This window comes from Chelonoidis abingdonii, chromosome 1 (assembly GCF_003597395.2).
Source record: "Chelonoidis abingdonii isolate Lonesome George chromosome 1, CheloAbing_2.0, whole genome shotgun sequence".
NCBI classification, from domain to species: domain Eukaryota; kingdom Metazoa; phylum Chordata; order Testudines; family Testudinidae; genus Chelonoidis; species Chelonoidis abingdonii.
The window spans coordinates 237,180,196-237,198,996 of NC_133769.1; the positions used below are offsets into that span (position 1 = coordinate 237,180,196).

The 18,801-nt window shown below is 44.3% G+C and overlaps 1 protein-coding gene across 1 annotated transcript in view; it reads left to right on the top strand.

Moving 5' to 3' along the window:
* Positions 1-18,153, top strand: part of GPR143 (G protein-coupled receptor 143) — a 41,706-nt gene extending 23,553 nt beyond the window's left edge. The window contains exons 8-9 of the mRNA XM_032777662.1: positions 818-1,070; positions 18,074-18,153. Of these exons, the coding sequence (XP_032633553.1) occupies positions 818-1,070; positions 18,074-18,153 (333 nt within the window). The remainder of the gene's footprint in view (positions 1-817; positions 1,071-18,073) is intronic.
* Positions 18,154-18,801: the final 648 nt, after the last annotated feature.

Consider the following 18,801-nt stretch of genomic DNA (forward strand, 5'->3'; position numbering starts at 1 on the left):
TACTTAACAAATATCCAAGGAACTGGGGACAGAGGTGATTTTTGAGAGACTCTCTCAGCTGCCCAGTTTTTTAATCCAACAAAGATAGACTTATTTATAAGTCAGCAGCCGTTATAAGCTGATTGATCACTGTTTAAGAACTTGGTTATCTGTGAGTGACTGCTTTCAGTATGTTTGCCTCTGCTTTCACTGAAGTCTTATAATTGCTCATGCAAAATAAAATTCATAAGACACAATGGAGACTGTTAAAGCACAGTGAGGGCCATATTTATCCCTGATACAACTCCATGGAGTAGCTGAAGTCAAACCAGGCAAGCATTTGACCCCTTCTGTTCTAAGAGTTATTGTGTACCAGAACAAAGGCTCTGGTTTCTTCCCTGGATTTGCTTGTGGCTAGAAGACACATAACATGTACTTTCATCTGGATGCAGATGGGTGAGTTTTACATCATCTCTCAAGGCAGTAATTGTTCACTACGAAGAAAGTCTGTATGTCTACACTGTAATAAAAGACCAGTGGCCAGCTGACTTGAGCTTGTGGGGTTTGAGCTACGGGGCTATACAATTGCAGTGTAGACATTTGGGCTCAGAACCCAGGCTCCGGCCTGGTCCCTAATGTCTGTACTGCAGTTGTATTGCCCGCAGCCCTGCGAGCCCAAATCAGCTGATCCAGGCCTTGAGACTTGGTGTCGTGAATTTGTTATTGCAGCGCAGATGTAGCCTGAATGCACAGGAATGGTTTCATTGTACTTGAAATTCACCACTCTGTTGATTTTACCGTAATTCCCATTGCAATTCTCCTTTCTTGTCTCTTCCAGGGAGTACTGAATCCAATGCAAGGCTTTCTCTTCACACTCACTTTCTATGGCTGGACTGGGTGGAAACTGAGCCTGAAGTGGCAAAAGAGAGAAATACCATGGGAATCAATGTCCACATCAGCTGATGCTGACAATGGCTACCCTTCTGCCATTGGATCCTCTGTGAACTACCAAAGCAACATCCACGACTCGAAGAAGACAACAGCAGCCAGCAGCCAGCAGACCGACGAGGCCTTAAGCATTCTGTCTGAAGGTAACACTACCAGTGATGACAGGTTATCCAGAAACTCTCCTATCTACCAGGGCTGGTAGTTTGTATCTGCATAAAGCTTAATGACAGGTTTCAGAGTAGCAGCCGTGTTAGTCTGTATCTGCAAAAAGAACAGGAGTACTTGTGGCACCTTAGAGACTAACACATTTATTTCAGCATACGCTTTCCTGGGCTACAGCTCACTTCTTTGGATGCATACAATGGAACACGCAGACAGAAGATCTCTGTATGTATAAATATCTTCTGTCTGTGTGTTCCATTCTATGCATCTGAAGAAGTGAGTTGTAGCCTACGAAAGCTCATGCTGAAATAAATTTGTTTGTCTCTAAGGTTCCACAAGTACTCCTGTTCATAAAGCTTAATGTTACCTCTCCCATTGCCATGACTCTTGATTAACTACTGCATCACTATTTGCTCCAGGGCTTGGTTGGGGCCTTGTCATCTGTCACATCCTATATATTTCCTGGAGGCATAAATGATAATTTATGTCTTCAGTCCTCTTGTAGGGAGTGTGGGAGGAGATGATACTGTTTGATGAATGCCTGATTGCTTTCCATTATGTTGGCAGCAGTCTGTTTGAAGCTCAGTGTTTCTTAATTAACCTCATTGATTTCTTTTTGTACATTTTTGTTTTAACCCTCTTGTAACCTGTACTTCAGCAGACTATTCTTTTGTTTAATAAATTACTATTGTGTTGGGTTTTTCTAACTTTGGCCCCTTGCCTGACTTTCCAGAGGTGCCGCTCTATATCTGGAATTCTATCGCGAGGATTGTAGGGATGCAAAATTGTCATCCTTAAAACAATGATCAAATGTTGGAAAGACACAACTTTGACACAGATATAGATTTGCATTGTTTGCATATAGAACCCCGCTTAATAACTCTTCTTTTACCCTGCCCATTTGAATTTTAGTGGGATATTTAAGTGTGCTTTTATCTAAATGCAGTTGCAATTAATAGGAATATAGTCTTTTAGTACAGTGAAGTCTGGTATTTATACCATTAAGGGATGCAGGGTATCATTTTCAGTCATCTAAATGACTTTGGTGCCTAAATTCCATCAAAAGACAGTGAAATGTAACCTGCAGTCCTTTCTCTGCGGAGTGTTCTATTTTATATCCTGGTTTACTGAACTCAAGGGAATTCAAACAACAATATTTATTTCCTTCCCTAACTACTGTGCTCAGCATGGTGGCATCTAAGCACCTGTGCTCAAATACTTGTTAAAACAGGTTGATAGTTAACTAGCAAATGGGGCTCAGTCTACAGTGCTTACGCATGGTTTAAACAAGGGTAACCTAAGTTACAGTGTGGTTTGACAAGCCTGTACTGTCCAGCCCAAACTGATCACCAGTTTTAAAAAACATGCTAGTCCTGCCATAGGTTAGAACAAATCTTTAAGTCAGTTTAAACAATTTTGTACTAGCTGTCCAAATGTGGTATAATTGGTTCTGGTACAACCCTGTTTAAGCATAAATAGATTGCCAAACCCCATGGAAACCCTGTGTAACTTTTTTTAAATTAAAGAGTAGAATGATAACAGCCATACTGCTCAGAGTTCCAGGAAGGTCAGAGAACTAGGCACAACTGGAGCAAAGAAAACAGTTGATCTTACTATAATCAATAAAAAGGTGATAAAGTAAATTGATAAATGCTGGGACTGATCTTTAAAGAGCTGCAGTTGCTTTGTAGAAAACCTTTAAAATCACACTCTTTAAAAACAATCATGTCTATCTTTTTTCTCCTCGCCCACTTTTATTTTTGGTTACCAGGGCCATTTGCATGTAACAGGATATTTTATTTTGTAAGAATTAATTTCCTCTCCTTCAGAAGCCCTTATCCTTGGTTTGTAAAACTGGTCATTTCCACTGACGCTAAGAGTGGTGTCACAGGCAGAGGATGAAGATTTCTGGAGCAGATTTAAATGGATCCTTACAAAATAAAGATCCTGTTTTCATTTAAGTGCAAGTAATTTTTAGGAGCAGAAAGAAAACAAGACTATTACAGGTAGAGAGAATTGTTGTTAATCTTCTCTGAGATGCTACTGTCATGGGCAGCAGCACAAACCCCTAAAGTAAACAAACAGATCATGCCTTCAAAGGCACAGCCATGCGCTGAAGATGGATTTGCAAGGTGACTACTTTGTAGCGAGAAGCCCTAGAAGTCTGTTTAATCCAGCATTCCTTCCTCTGCTCCAGCGCATCAAAGTTGCCGAGCACATCTGAAAGGGGAAAATGACCACTTCTCAGTCCATTCCCCTTGTACTCCGCAGCCTGGTTGTACCGCATTTGAGAGACTAGTGCCACTGCTGACCTTGAGCAAAGAACAATGGCTCTGCTCCCTACTTACAATGTGGTTAACACCTGTACAAGATCCTGTTACTCTCTCGCCTTTCTGCTTGCTTCATTCACAAAAAGCTGGCCACAATCTGCCCCCAAAAGTTTTTCAAAATCAGGCTTGAAAGCTGAGTGATCCTTTAACACATTACCAGTCTGTGGGGGATATTATCAGAAGACAACCAAACCCAAACCTTTCATGAAAGCCTCTTGTTGCTCTGACAACATTGGCTTCCATGACTAGGCTAATTTTGGTGCATTGTGACATACATATACCGTATGCTAAGGGTAAAGCAACAGTGATTTTTAATTTTAAAAGAAACTTAATGGTGATGAAATGTTACCACTCCCTCAGTTCCTGTGGCATGTGTACTTGAGCTATTCCTGCTTTGTTCTAAAACGGAAGGGTAAATGCGTGTCCTGCACATTTGTATCCAGTCAGCATTCAATTTTACTGCATGTGTAATGCTGACAGACCCCAGTCATTGGCATTGAACCGGAGACCTCTGGAGCTTAGTGCATGAGCCTCTACTGCATGAGCTAAAAGCCAACTAGCTGTTAGCTAAGGCTATAGAGCAAACTCATTTAACTCTCTCTAAGTGGTCTTGGTGCCACTGGATGGGACAGAGCACCACACTCAGAAGGTGTGTGGATTACACATGCAGACCATAAAAAAATAGCTTTCCTTCCCTTACCATGCACCAGATCAGTTAGCTACAAGCAAAGTGTTGCATTAACTTACCTTAGCCTTCTGCAGGTATTTGATTTACGTATTTAGAAGAGGAAAGTCTTCAGTAAGATATACTTACGTTTGAAAAGGCATAACTATTCATGTAAAACAATAGATCGTTGTAACTATTAAAATATGTAGTTAGAAGGAAATTCAAAGGTAACATTAACAACAAAGTTTGAAAGTCAAGAAGCTAGAATGTGGGACTAGTAGTGTAAAACACCTACCTCACAGCAAGTCAGGAAATACAGCTATGTTTCAACACCAACCTGAACTCTGCTTATCTACTATCAGTGGGTAGGAGACCCCCTACTAGTTATCACATGATAAAGAATTGTCTTCCCCATTTTGTAGATGAATTACAGTTGTATGATCTTGGCTTTTATTACGGTAAATCATACAGCCAGCATGTATCGGGTAGGGGATGGTCTCAAGCTCAATTTGGAAGCATACTGGGAGTCTTTTCAAGTTGAATGTGGAACTATTTATTGCTAGCCTATGTCGAGAGTGTTCGGTCTCAAATTAGTATTGGGAAAGTGGCTCAGGGAGAGTGGAGACAGAATCCAATCCACAGTAGGACAGTAGACTGAGTGAGCGTCTTGTGGAACACACATGAGATGTGGCTTCTGTCTTAGACCATGTTGGGGCAGGACAGTCTGGGCTCTAATTAATAGTCATATCTACAGTTTACTGGCCAGTCCACACTTTTCTCTGGGATAGTGAGGTGTCCATGACTCACAGCTGAAAGATAGATGTGAGATGCTGATCGGGTCATGGGCAGAATTACTGAGCACTTATACATTCAAAACAATTGTCCAGCAAGTTACATTCAGCTCAGATAACATGGGTTAGGGACATACCCATGATTAATTGTACATGATCATATTCTGCACACACCAGCGCATAACAAAGCCCAGCTAAACGAACACTTGAAGAAATAACATTGTAAAATATATAAATAATATAACAAAGCTAGAACTTCATTTGGAATAAAACCATTAATGCAATGGAATCCTCAGGATATGAGAATTTGTGCATAGTGGTAGGTGAAACTATGTGACAATAAGAAGCTGGATTGTTAAACACAAACACACAATATATATTCTCTGCACAAACTCGACATTTGGTTTTAGGTTGTGTCAATTATAACAGTAAAATGAAAACTGTCAGGAACACAGTGTATCTTATCCCCTGCTTCCATGGGATGCATTTTCCCAGACCAGCCTGAATTTATCCATCGGAGTAGAGTGGGGCTACATTTTGCCCAGCCAGTTTCATACATTTAATTAGTATTCAGTCTGGGCAGATGTTCATGCTAATTGCATGGCTGAAATGCAAAGAGGTAAAGTTCTTGAACACCAAAGCTACATATTTGAGGTTTCCCTAGCTGTCAAATGCTTAAGTGTTCTGTACATCTCTAACTAAATCCTTCCTCTGATTTCCCTGATTATATATACTGAAGAGGCATTAGAATCTAAAATGCTTAGCACGGCTTTGGTCTAGGATACCTACTTCTTCTGCCATACTACAAGTACTCCTGAAGGCAGCATAATATGTATGTGAGGAGAGGGGCATCATCTTCCAAGATTCAGTTGACCTTGCTGGGGAAGGGTTTATCAAGATCAGATATACAGCAGTTACACATGGGGATGTCTAGGGCAAAGGGTGGATAAGATAACCCCATGTTAGGAAAGTCCGGATGAATCCGGACGGTGGTTTGGTCACTCACCTGTTAAAGAGCATGTCTGTATACACATATATGTACAGGATGATTGTTGGGGAAGCTGTTGAGTATTGTCAAACCCCTGGATGCTTTTGGTTATTTTGTCTTCCAATTACTTCTCTGCTAGAATGTTGCCAGTTGTATAAACATATAACTCCCAAACTCTGTAGGTACAGATCACACACATTTCTGTTTATACAGAAAGAAAGCTGCACTCATTCGAGTGTCTGTGGATCACATTTTCAAAAGACTCCTCCAGCAGGAGCTCTGAGACATGAGAAAATTCACTGGTTGGCTGAGTTTACATTAAAAAACAAACAAGTAATCTCCACTGCGAAACTAACTGATCCCAGGTCCTAGCCCCACCTGCCTGCATGCTGGTACTGTAGAGATTGGAAGGACTCCTAGAAAGATCAGACTCTTAACTACAAAGAAAAACACTGTAATGTCATCAAGACCCACAGCAGTCACCTGGTTTAGAATGTTTTCCTAGCCTAAATCCTATCTATGCCCCTTGCCAGGTATGTTTAAACCTGTCATTGCTAGGAGACTTGCTGTTTGGTAAATTGACACAGAAGATCAACTGCAAGTAGGGAGCAACAAGTGTTAAGACTTTTTTTCTTTGTTGTTCAAATGAAGCCCCTTAGAGGACATTACACATCTGATAGCATCATTAGTGTTCAAAGGCAGATGGAATGCATGAGATCACCAAAACACAGATAGAGAGCCCTGTGGAAATTTAGTCAAACAAAATACAATAGAAACTGCAGCAAGAACAAAAGTGTGGTAATTCAAGTGAAGAAAAGCATGTGTTTCTAATTAATACTGCAGAAATTAACATGAACACATTTAGTATTTGGAGGTAGAGATGGACCCAAGCTAGAAAGCTCAGATCTGGATCCTGGAATTGGGCCAGGTCTCTGTACTCTGAGAAGATAGAAAATTTATTCTGTACTTCTCCATCATGAATGAGCCAATTGGTAATGAAACAAAACTGATTCGATTTGCATGTCACTGTGTGTCTTCAAGTTACTATGTGCTAAGCAACAGCTAAGACATTAAGGCCTCATCTACACAGGCAAGTTTGTGCACAGTGAAGCAGTTTTGAGTGCTGTAACTCCTGAGGTATACGCACTGCCAAGCTACTTAGTGCGCAGAAACTGCGCAGATGCAGCACTCTAAAAAAACCACCCCAACGAGAGGCGTAGAGCTTTCTGTGCTGGTGTAGACACCATGGCGGATTACAGCACTGCGATTGGCCTCCAGAAGGTGTCCCACAATGCCTGTTCTCACCTCTCTGGTTGGTTTGAACTCTACTACCCTGCCCTCAGGTGACCAACTGTCAGTCCCACCCCATACATTCCTTTGAAAATTTTAAAGTCCCCTTCCTGCTTGCTCGGTGATGCGTGCAGTGGTCTCAGCGCATCTTTCCAGGTGACCAAGCCTGCTCCATGCACCAGGTGATTCCTCGCTTGGAGCAATGCTGAGCTGCTGAACCTCATCAGCATTTGGGGAGAGGAGGATGTCCAGTCCCAGCTGCGCTCCAGCCGTCGGATTTATGATACCTATGGACAGATTTCTAGATGCATGACAGAAAGGGGCCATGACCGGGATACACTGCAGTGCAGGGTCAAAGTGAAGGAGCTGCGGAATGCCTACCACAAGACATGGGAGGCAAAATGCTGCTCTGGTACTGCGCCCACGAGCTGCCGGTTCTACAAAGAGCTGGACGTAATACTCGGTGGCAACCACACCTCCACTGCAAAGGACCTTGTGGATATTTCATTGGCTTGCGTGCCAGTCGAGAGTGGACTGAGCCAGGAGGAGGTAATCTTGGATGAAGAGGGGGAAGGGGACCCAGAGATAGAGGATGACTCAGAGGCCAGAGATGCCTGCAGTCAGGAACTCTTTTCTACCCAGGAGGAGCCTACCCAGTCACAGCAGTTGCAGCTTGGCAAAGCACAAACAGGAGAGGAGGTCCCTGGTAAGTGGATCTAATTTTGGGAATTGCTGAAGAGAGTCGTTCTTGCTTGAGTAAGTTGTTGGGGTCAGGAGGGTTGCAGAAAGCAGGCTTGTCTCCCACCTCCTGCCTAGTTTGAGCGGTGGAACAGACTGTTGATACACTCCCTCACTTCATGGGAATCTGCCTCAGAGATCTCCAGAAAACTCGCATGGTGATACTGGGCAATCTGCTGCCACATGTTCCTCAGCAGAGCTGCTTTGTTTCTTACCCCATGAATGGTAACTTTCCCAGCCCACTTTGCCTTGACGGGTTGGGAGACCATTGCTTCACACAGGATAGCTGCATAAGCATCAGGGTGGAAGTCACAGGCTTGGAGAAGACCCTCCCTTGATACCCTGCTCACCCTCAGCAGCGAGATATCTTCCATAATGATCAACTCATGTGGAAAGTGTGGGGACAGGAATGATTATTAGGACTCCCTACAGTGCTGCTTTTTTTAAGAGCCATGTGCCCAGTGTACAGCAGAGTCTGGGAACAGTGATTTCCCCTGCCCCTGTCGCTGCTCACCATTTTGGGGGTCTTGCGTCTCATGTGTGCTTGCCTGGGGTCAGCTAGTTAGTGACAGGTGTGTGAGTACTGGCTGTGTTTTAAAGCATTGAAACAGTGTTGTCTTTGTTGCAAACAATACTGCTGCTGTAAAATGTTGCATTTAAACTTCACAGAGGTGACCTTGGGAGCAGAGCTCCCTCTTTGTTATCAGTGGCAGAACAGCTGTGCAGAATTAGAAAGCATCCAAGACCAACCAAGGAGGACTTTATGTGTGAGGTTATGATGCACTCTGCTGCTCAGAAAAAAGAATTGATGGAGTGGTGGGACAGCGAGAAGAGGGACTGAAAGGAGAATGCGGCACACCTGAAAGAAGCCATGGAGCAGCTCTTAACAGTTATGGAGCACCAAGCGGACATGCTCCAGATGATACTAGCTCTTCAAACCGAGCAGCTCCACACCTGCCCTCCTTTGCAGCCTCTGTTGCAAAACTCTTTCCCATGCACCCGCCCCCACACCGCCAACACACTGTTATCAACTTTCTGGCTCCACTCTCTACCCTCAGCATTCCACTCCTCCCTCCTCACAGTCCAGCATGGAGTCCCAGTACCCACTGCACTCAATACGTCCATCTGCAGTTTGGCTCTGCTGAAGTCCAGCACCTATTGCAGCATACTCCAAAGGAGAAAGTTGGGTATGATCCCTAGACATACACAAATCTGTAGCCATTCTGGGAGCCCTCCTCCTCTTAAGACCTTCCCTTCTCCCATCCCCCCTCCCTGCTGATGATTTTTTCATTTGACTCTCTCCTCTGGTTGTTGTCTTTCAATAAAAGAATTGTGTTTGTGTGAAAGCAATCTTTATTCTATTAAGTAAAAGCAAAAAGAGCACTGCAAAGCAACATACAATTATGTTAAGGTCCCTTCTTGCATTATGTGCACCAATCACCTCCTAGGATTACAAGCACTGCAATTCTGAGCATAGCAACAAATATTAGTGGCTTTCAGCTTCAAATTGCTGCCTCAACGCATCCCTGATCCTTATGGCCCTGTGCTGTGCCCCTCTAATAGCCCTGGTCTCTGGCTGTTCAAACTCAGCCTCCAGGTGCTGAGCCTCTGTGGTCCATCCCTGAGTGAAGCTTTCACTCTTCCCTTCACAAATATTAAGGAGCGTACAGCATGTGGCTATAAGCATAGGAATATTGTCATTGGCCACGTCCAGCTTCCCATAAAGGCATCGCCAGCAGGCTTTTAAATGGCCAAATGCACACTCCACAGTCATTCTGCACTTGCTTAGCCTGTTGTTGAACTGCTCCTGGCTGCTGTCAAGTTGCCCCATGTATGGCTTCATGAGCCACAGCATTAAGAGTTAGATGTAGTCTCCCAGGATCACAATGAGCATTTTGACTTCCCCTACGGTGATCTTCTGGTCAGGGAAGAAAGTCTCTGCTTGCAGCTTCTTGAAGAGGCCTGTGTTCTGAAAGATGGGTGCGTCATGCACCTTTCCAGACCAGACAGCATTAAAATCTGTGAAATGCCCACAGTGATCCACAGTGCTTGGAGAACCATTAAGAAATACCCCTTGCAATTAATATACTTGGTGGCTAGATGGTCTGGTGCCAGAATTGGAATATGTGTGCCATCGATCACCCCTCTGCAGTTAGGGAAGCCCATTTATGCAAAGCCATCCACAGTGTCACTCATAGTGCCCAGAGTCATGGTCTTTCGGAGCACGATGGGATTAATGGCTCTGCGCACTTCCATCAACACGACTCTAACAATTGACTTTCCCCACTCTGAACTGCTTAGCGACCGATCGGTAGTAGTCTGGAGTACCCAGCTTCCACAGTGCAATCGCCAGGTGCTTCTCCAATGGCAGGGCAGCTCTCGTTCTCGTGTCCTTGCACTGCAGGGCTGGGGTGAGCTCATCACACAGTCCCATGAATGTGGCTTTCCTCGTCTGAAAGTTCTGCTCATCCACTGCTCATCATCCCGGACATGCATCATGATGTGATCCTGCCACTCGGTGCTTGTTTCCTAAGCCCCAAAACGGCATTCCACTGTTGTCAGCACCTCCGTGAATGCCAAAAGCAACCTCGTGTCACAACCACTACACTTGGCGAGATCATAGTTACACTCCTCTTTACTTTGTAGTTTAAGGAATAACTGCACTGTCAGTCGTGACATGTTGGTCAAAGTGCAAGCAGCCTACTGGTCAACAGCTCGGGATCCATTCCAGCAGCCTGAAAAAGGCAGGGCATTGAAAGATGGTGCCAAATGCAGAAGGAAGCACAGGGATTTCTGGGATGCAAAGCAATGCATCATGGGGCATTGGGACAGGACCCAGGATGCCCCGCAACCCCTTCTGCCTTCCCACAAGTTGTAGCTCCCAAAGAGCTCTGTGGGATAGCTGCCCAGAGTGCACCACTCTGAATAGTGCTGCAAGTGCCACACGTGTGAATACGCTATTGCGTAGGCAGCTGTCAGTGTGAACACACAACAGTGGTTTTCCTTCGGCACTCTCTGAGCGGCACTGTAATTACCAGTGCTGTAACTTTGCAAGCGTAGATGTGCCCTAAAACTGAGTGAGTTGAGTCAGCTGATCACAGTGTGATCATAACACTCTGTTAGATGTATTTTTTTTTTCATCTGTGTGTAGCCAGCTTGTGATTTGGCTCAATTTTAGCTTGACTCTGCCTTCAGCAAGACCAAATCTAACTCCCTGTTTAAGAGGCATAAGAAGACTAGAGTTAGAATAAGAGATGAAGATGCAGATGTATTGTGTTCAAGAGCTACTGAAAAAAGATGCCTGTCACTCTTCTATGCCACAGTAAGTGCCTTCTCTACCTATATTGAAATAGTATGATTATTTTTAGGAGAAGGTATAATAGATGCTGGAAATAGGACCAACATTTAAGTGTGGAAAGTGACCTGCTTGTGAAAGTACTCGGGGTTGAGAGGAAGGAGAAAGGGCTACATAAAGATCTAAAAGCTGCAGGCTGAAGTGAATGTGACAAATGTTTAGAAAATAAGAATGCTAGCCATGAAGAGATATATGGGGGAAGAACAAGATCCACGCCATCAACAGATACGCCCTGCCGGTCATCAGATACCCTGCCGGTATAGTGAGCTGGCCAAAGGAGGACATGGAAGCTGCCAATGTGAAGACCGGAAGCTCCTCACAATGCACGGAGGTTTCCACCCCAAGTCCAACACCCAGAGACTTTTTTTATATATATAATGTATATATATAAAAAAAAATCCGCCTCTCACCCCTTGGGTGGTTGTGTCGTTCCTCAACCTCGGGGTCCTCTACCAGAGGCCTGGGAGTCTTGAGGGTTCCTGCGCAGTATCTAGCGTTCCTAGCACTGCACTTTCTGGGACAGGAGAGCTCTGATGTTGTTCCTGGTATCTGTTGGAGCCACTCACACAGCTTAGGGAGTCACAGCCCCGAGGCTCCTACCACACTGGGACCACTTTGCCTTTCACTTCCACATCCTCTCTAGTTCCTCTTTCAGGCCTGGTACCTTCTCCAGGCTTCTCACTATCTTCTTCCTGATGTTGCTTACATTGGCACTGCTATATCTATCACCGACCGCTGTCTTCTGCTCCTTGTCTATTACCACGATGTCATGGTTGTTGGCAGTACCTGCCTGTCCGCTGGATCTGGAAGTCCCACAGATCTAGCCCTGCTTGTTCTCCACAACTCTCTGTGGAAATCTCCCATCTGGTCTTGGGAGGGTCTAGCCCCGTACGCTGTGCAGATGTTCCTGTACACAATGCCCAGCTCACTTGGTTGTGACCTTTCCAGTGATGCTGTTATTCCCTGCCTGATCTTACATCCTGCCACTATGTGTGGACTGTCTCTGACACCCTCTCTGCACAGTCCTGCCCTTGGGTCTCTCGCTAGTGTGGTAGACCCGCGCTTCAATGGATCTGGTGCTCAGTGCTCTCCTGTCTGCTATGATCAGTGCCTCAGTGCTGTCTTTTAGTCCGAACCCTTTCCAGCCACTGTAGGTATTTCCCATTTACAAGCCACAACCTCAGCTATCTGTCGATGGTACATCTCCAATGAAGGTCTTGTCTTGGCCATGGACTTCTTCTGCGTGGTCTTCCTCACTGTCTGCTGCTGCCTTCAGGCATTCTCTCAGCAGTTCATCTTTGGGGCATCTTACTGATGTACTCCGTGGATGTTTTTTCCGGGTTCGTCCCGGACAGTGCTTTGATGCCACCAACCCCCCGCCCGCCTTCTTCCAGCTGGTATACAGTCCTCTGGGTGTTGGACTTGGGAGTTGGAAACCTCCGTGCATTGTGAGACAGCTTCCGGTTTCTCACATCGCCGGCAGCCTCCATGTCCTCTTTGGCCAGCTCACTATTACGCCCGGCAGGGTAATCTGATAACTGCAGGCGTATCCGTTGATGCAATGATTGTTCTTCCCACTGAGCTGGCTCTTCAGGACCTGCTCTTAGCCTTTTGGTTGATTACATTGGATGTTGCTGTTTCATTTGCCTCATCATCATTGTTTCACGTGTGACTATGGGACGCCAAACGGTTACTTTGTAGCTGGTCTGTAGTCTGCTATGTGGCCCGCTGGGTAGTTCCACCCCATCAGTGCTTGATACTTCCTCTCTTCACTTACCATCCGGCCGACATTCCTCCAGTCCCGATTCGACATCCGATATTCCTCACTGTAATCCGCGTCAGGTGATAGCGAGTCGCATGGGTCTCGTTTTCTTAGCATATCAGCTTTGTGTCATCCTGTAGAGAGATGGCTATGGTATTCCACTCCTAACCTGTACCATATCCAGTCCTTGTGATTAGTCTGGCTGAGGGGGTTTTAAGCCTATCAGAACAGCAGCTGGGGACGTGCACTCACCTTGGTATTGCCACACTTGATGGCCACTTGTGCAAGCGCCTCTTCATGACTTCTAGGGTTGTCTTCCATAGTCCCATTGAGTTTTTTGAGGAAGGTCCTTAGTGTCCTGTTGACTTTGATAGCGCCAGACATGTCACAGATCCACGTGTGGGCATTGAGTATAGGCTTCCGTGTAGTCAATCCAGGCTGTGCTCAATTGGTCTGTCTAGACTTGAGTCCTTGGGCGACTGCTCTATCTATGAGCAACTGGTGTTTTGAGCTTGGGGTTGTCCCAATGCCCTTCTGAGCTGATGCTCTGGTACTCGGTCCATGTGGTCTGTAGCTTGGCAGCTATGATGCCTGATTTAGGACTTTCCATGTTTGGGGAGCGCAGTTATTGCGATAGTTGGATGTTTCTGTCCCCTTGCAAGGGGTTTTCAATGTCAGCACTGTCCTTCCTTGTGTTAGCCAGTTTGGGTGGGAGCCTGCTGCTAGCAGCTGGTTCATCTGTGCTGCTAGGCATTCATGCACTGCTGTTAGTTTCTTTAGCCAGTAGGTGTGGATCATGTCTGGTCCAGGTGCTGTCCAGCTCTTCATATATATATATGTATATATAACAGAGAGAATGCATTCCCTCTTTGGGAAGATGTGTGTTTAGAGTCAGGAAACAAATATTTTAGCATGGGAGCTTTCCCTAAAGGTTTGTCTACATAACTAGTTAGTGCATGGCAAGCCAGAGTGTGAATGTAGAGCACACTAGCTTGCTGGCATTAACTGGCTGTGGGCGCCCTCCTTGTGTGCATTCAAGGTTCCATGGTGAATTTTAATGTCCTCCCTTCCTGATACAGTGGCTTCCACTAGGGTGAAATGACATTCCTGGTATCTAGGTGCAGAAGCAATAGAGTTAAGCAAATTGTTACTGGAGTGTTGTGTTCAGTTCTGGTGTCAACAAATCAAGAAGGATATTAAGAAATTGGAGAGGGTTCAGAGAAGAGCCACAAGAATGATTAAAGAATCAGAAAACATGCTTTATAGTGAGACTTAAGGAGTTTCATCTATTTAGTTCAACAAAGAGAAGGTTAAGGGGTGACTTGATCATAGTTTATAAGTACCTACATGGGGAACAAAAATTTGATAATGGGTTCTTCAGTCCAGCAGACAAAGGTGGAACAAGATCCACTGGCTGGAAGTTGAAGCTAGAGAAATTCAGACTGGAAATAAGGCACAAATGTATTTATTTTAAAGTAATTAACCATTGGAGCAATTTATCAAGGGTTGTGACAGATCTCCATCATGAGCAATTTTTAAATCAAGACCGATGTTTTGCTAAAATATGTAGTCTAATTCAAACAGAAATGAACTCAGGGAAGTTTTATGGCCTGTGTTGTAGAGGTCAGACTAGATGATCACAGTAGTCAAGCCTATCTTTATAATCTATTAATCTAAAATAACAATAAAAATAACCATGATTGTGTCTGTGAGGTTGTTGAGTCAGAATATTCAATGGGTTTTAGTACAACTGTGTGATCACCTTGAATCATAAAGCACTGTAAAATGGAATGCTTAGTAGTAGATTGGTTGACATTACCTGATCTTTTGCAGTTCCTTAGCAAAAGTAGATGAATTATCCGACCGTACATCAATGGCTTCTCTCTTGCAACCAGAGGCAACGTGTGGGGGGCGGGAGGGGCACACGTTCCTCCTCCACACACACACACACCAATTTCTGCCAGGGTTTGCCAGCCGGGTGCCCCACTCTGTGAGGCAGCTCCTGGAGCTGTGCCCGGGGGAGAGGGATCAGCAAACAGCTGGGAGCAGCAGGGAGGGGCCGCGACTCAAGCTGTTTTGGGAGGGGACAAACCTTTAAATTGTGCCTCCCCTAAAGTCGGGAGGTACCAGTTGTCTCTGACAGATTCCAGCTTGCCATTAGGCTAGGAAGGAGCTCATCCTAACACTGCTCTTAAGGAAAAGTTTGAGAAAAGAATGCAGCTTTGCCAAGAGGCATTGCACAGGAGCATTCAGAATACATGTATCCATTTGCTTTGGGTAAACAGGAAGAAGACTTTGTAGATAGGACAGAGAAGTGGAGGAATGGGTTGGTTCGAGAGAATGGATTATTGAGATCTTCAGCCCCTAAAAGGGGGGTATGAATCCAAATCCAGGATTTGCTATTGCTATTGCAATTTGCTAAAGCAATTGTCCTACAATGGCATTTCGGTGACCTCTGTGAAATTAGTATGTGGCCTTAGCCTAGTTCCCAGATCACAGGTATCAACTTCACAAAAATGACCACTGCAGAGGTAATCCATGTTCATCTTTACTGAAACTTTCAGCAGAGGTCAAGAATTGAAAAGACATGGAGTCTGATCCACACTCTAACTCATGTGCATTTGGCCTTTTGGGTCAGGGATTAGGCCCACTAAAGGGGAAAAATTGGCTCTACCTGCGCTGCAGATAATTAGAACAGTCTCCAAGATGTTAATCTGGGAACTTCATGAGCACTAAATTCATTTAAAGAAATTGGAGATTTGCTCTGGGTCACATGGGAGAAGCTGACTGACATAATCATTAGAATTAAGAGGAATTCCTAGTGGTTCCAACTGGAAGTATTTAATTGTTATGAAGTCTTGGAGGTTTGCATTCTGTTAACAAAGCTAATGTTCCTAACATCCATTTGTCCCTCTCTCTCATCTGAATGGCAATCACTCTCTTACTTACATTCCCAAGTTAACGTATGGTATTCCATTAGCGTGAGTAAAACCTCAAACCACTCAGATACATAGGATGGATTACACCTGGATCATTTTGGCCCCGAGAGAAAGGAAATGATTTAGCCTTTCATGGCCAATGGTAAAAACAATGATAAAAACAAAACTTGGTTTGATTTAGAAATTGTGTCAATTAGCAGGTATGTCAAATAAAAATAAACCCAAGAGCTTGTTTGTCTATGGCATTCAGGCAACAAACAATACTGTGAAGTGCCACAGAAAGGTTTATTTCAAGTTTTGTGTATGAAAGGAGCCTCCATCTTCTGTTTACAAATGTGAAGATCTAGTTAAACATTTACTAGAGAGTTAGTTTGCAAGATGCTGCTGCCCTCCTTTATGGTAGCCAAAAGAGCAAATGTTATCATGCTCTACACCCCACAAAACACGGTTGTTGCTAGGACTTTAGCAGTAGGAATATTGTTGCAACTCCAATGCCACAGTTAAGTTATCTAGTAGTAGGAAATGCAACAAAACAGAGCACTTTTACAGGGGGAATCTTCCAGTGGCTGGATTAATTAACTTCAGAACTCTTTTGCACCACTCTGGTGGCATGTGATGAATAATGGGGCTGATGGTATTTTCAGAGTGCAGAAGAACCTTTAATGCTTACCAAAAGAGAGCGTTTCCTTTAGGTAAAATTTACCTCACCTCAAAGCATGGAATAATGGGCTTTGAACAGGAGAAGTGTGAACATAAGAACAGCCATGCTGGGTCAGACCACTGGTCCATCCAGCCCACTATCCTGTCTTCCAGAAGTGGCCAATGACAGATATGTCAGAGGAAATGAACAGAACATGGGAATTATCTAGTGATACCCTGTTGTTCACTCCCAGTTTCTGCCAGTTAGAGGCTTAGGACACCCAGAGCATGGGGTTTCATCCTTGATCATCTTAGGTAATAGTCACTGATGGACTTATCCTCCATGATCTTATCTAACTCTTTTCTGAACCAGTTATAGTGTGTGGGTTTGGAAAGGTAATGCCTCATCTCAGTCTGGGGAGAGGGGGAACTGTGAAGTTCTGGATCCATTATTCTAGATCCAAGGCTCCAGGCAGTAGAGACCATAACATCTATCCATCCCCTAGAGTTGGACTTGTAGCCATTGGATCCACAAACACAGTCAATCTCCAATCCCCCATCTCCAGGCCAACCTCCTATTCTAGCTTCTCGCTCCTTTTCTTGTCTTCCCTTGCCTATTTGAAGCTGGTGCAGAATCTTGCACTGATATGTACAGGGCGTAGACAAAGGCCCCTGTACACCTGTTCTGCAGCATCCTGAGAAAGCATGGAAAAGTGTAAAGAACCTCTCTCTCTCTAAAAATAAGGTAGCATTTTAAAACCATTTAGTTCTGAGAAGTTTCGTTCAAGAAGCATAAAGAATAAATTCCATCATACCCGCACTAGATGAAGTGTTCTTGTCCTACCTCTCACGCTCCCAAGTAGTACCAGAGCTAATAACAATATCTGAACCGAGGTGGACGTTAATTTCAGCTAGGGAAAGGTACAAGCAACTGGCTGCAATGCTCAGCGGCCTACTACAGCAGATCTTGTGTGAACTCTCTTTTAGAAAGCCTCCCTTCAGGCTACAGTGTTCAACAAAATACCACAGTTTCTGTGGAAATATCATGAATTTTATTCCCCCTCCCCCCAATCATGTGCTCCCATGTGACAGGGAGATCCGCATTTTTGTTGCTTTAACAAATATCTTTGCTCAAGGCACCAGAAATTATTGGCCATAGCTCACAGACTCTCCCACAATCACATAAGTACTCTGAGTTTAATAACTTAGCTCCCCAATAGCTCACTGGGTAATGCAATCAACCATTTCCCTAGGAATGCAATTTCACGGACAGCAACAAGGCACAGGGTAGATAAAGATAACTTTTGTTGCCCTCACATACTGTCTGTCTGAATACATAAACTTTTTGGCCAAAGAGCTCTGTGGTCTGAAAGCTTATGTACCAAGACTCCTACTTGGTTAAACAGAACTAGTGCTTTGCCAACTTATTTTTTTAAATGACCCAGAGTCCAAAGTAACAGAGTCCTTTCTCTTTTGTTTTGCTAGGCTCTGATGCTAGCACAATTGAAATCCAGATCCCAAGTGAGCTACATGACTTAGAGGATAATGATGCTGAAGCTGAATAACTGGAAAACTGTGAAAGGCATAAGATGGGTATCTGGAGACACAAAGATGTTCTCAGGGGTTTGCCTGATTGTTTTCCTTCTTTTATGATGCACGTATCTTCCTCCCCTGCCCCCCAGCAACACTCTCAGTACAGGTCTGATTGCTGAGCTCACTTGCTCTTAACAGTTTTCTAGCATTCAGATTGAAAGAGCATTTTTTTTTTTGAAACATTTAAAAGGCCTGAGCTGTGGACTAGATATAGAGGGCCAGATTCAGAGATGATGTTTAAGGTGGTGTGAGTTAGGCTCCTTTACATTCACTCTTCCTTACACATGGCCAGGAAGTCTAGAAAATGTAAGTTAAAATATAGAAGAAGCACCTACTTATGAGGTGCTTTCTCTGTTCAGCTCTCTCTTCTTACCCTTTAGTATGTAAATGTAAGAGGGTTGCCACTTACCATTAGTATGCTTCCTTGTGTCTAGATCTGGGAATGTAGCTCTCAATGCATCTGGTGCTTCCTTGCTGTGCATTGGTCTGCAAGTTGCTTCTGTAACTTGGCCTTCCGGCCAGGTCACCATTTCATAGAATATCAGGGTTGGAGGGGACCTCAAGAGGTGATCTAGTCCAACCCTCTGCTCAAAGCAGGACCAATCCCCAGACAGATTTTT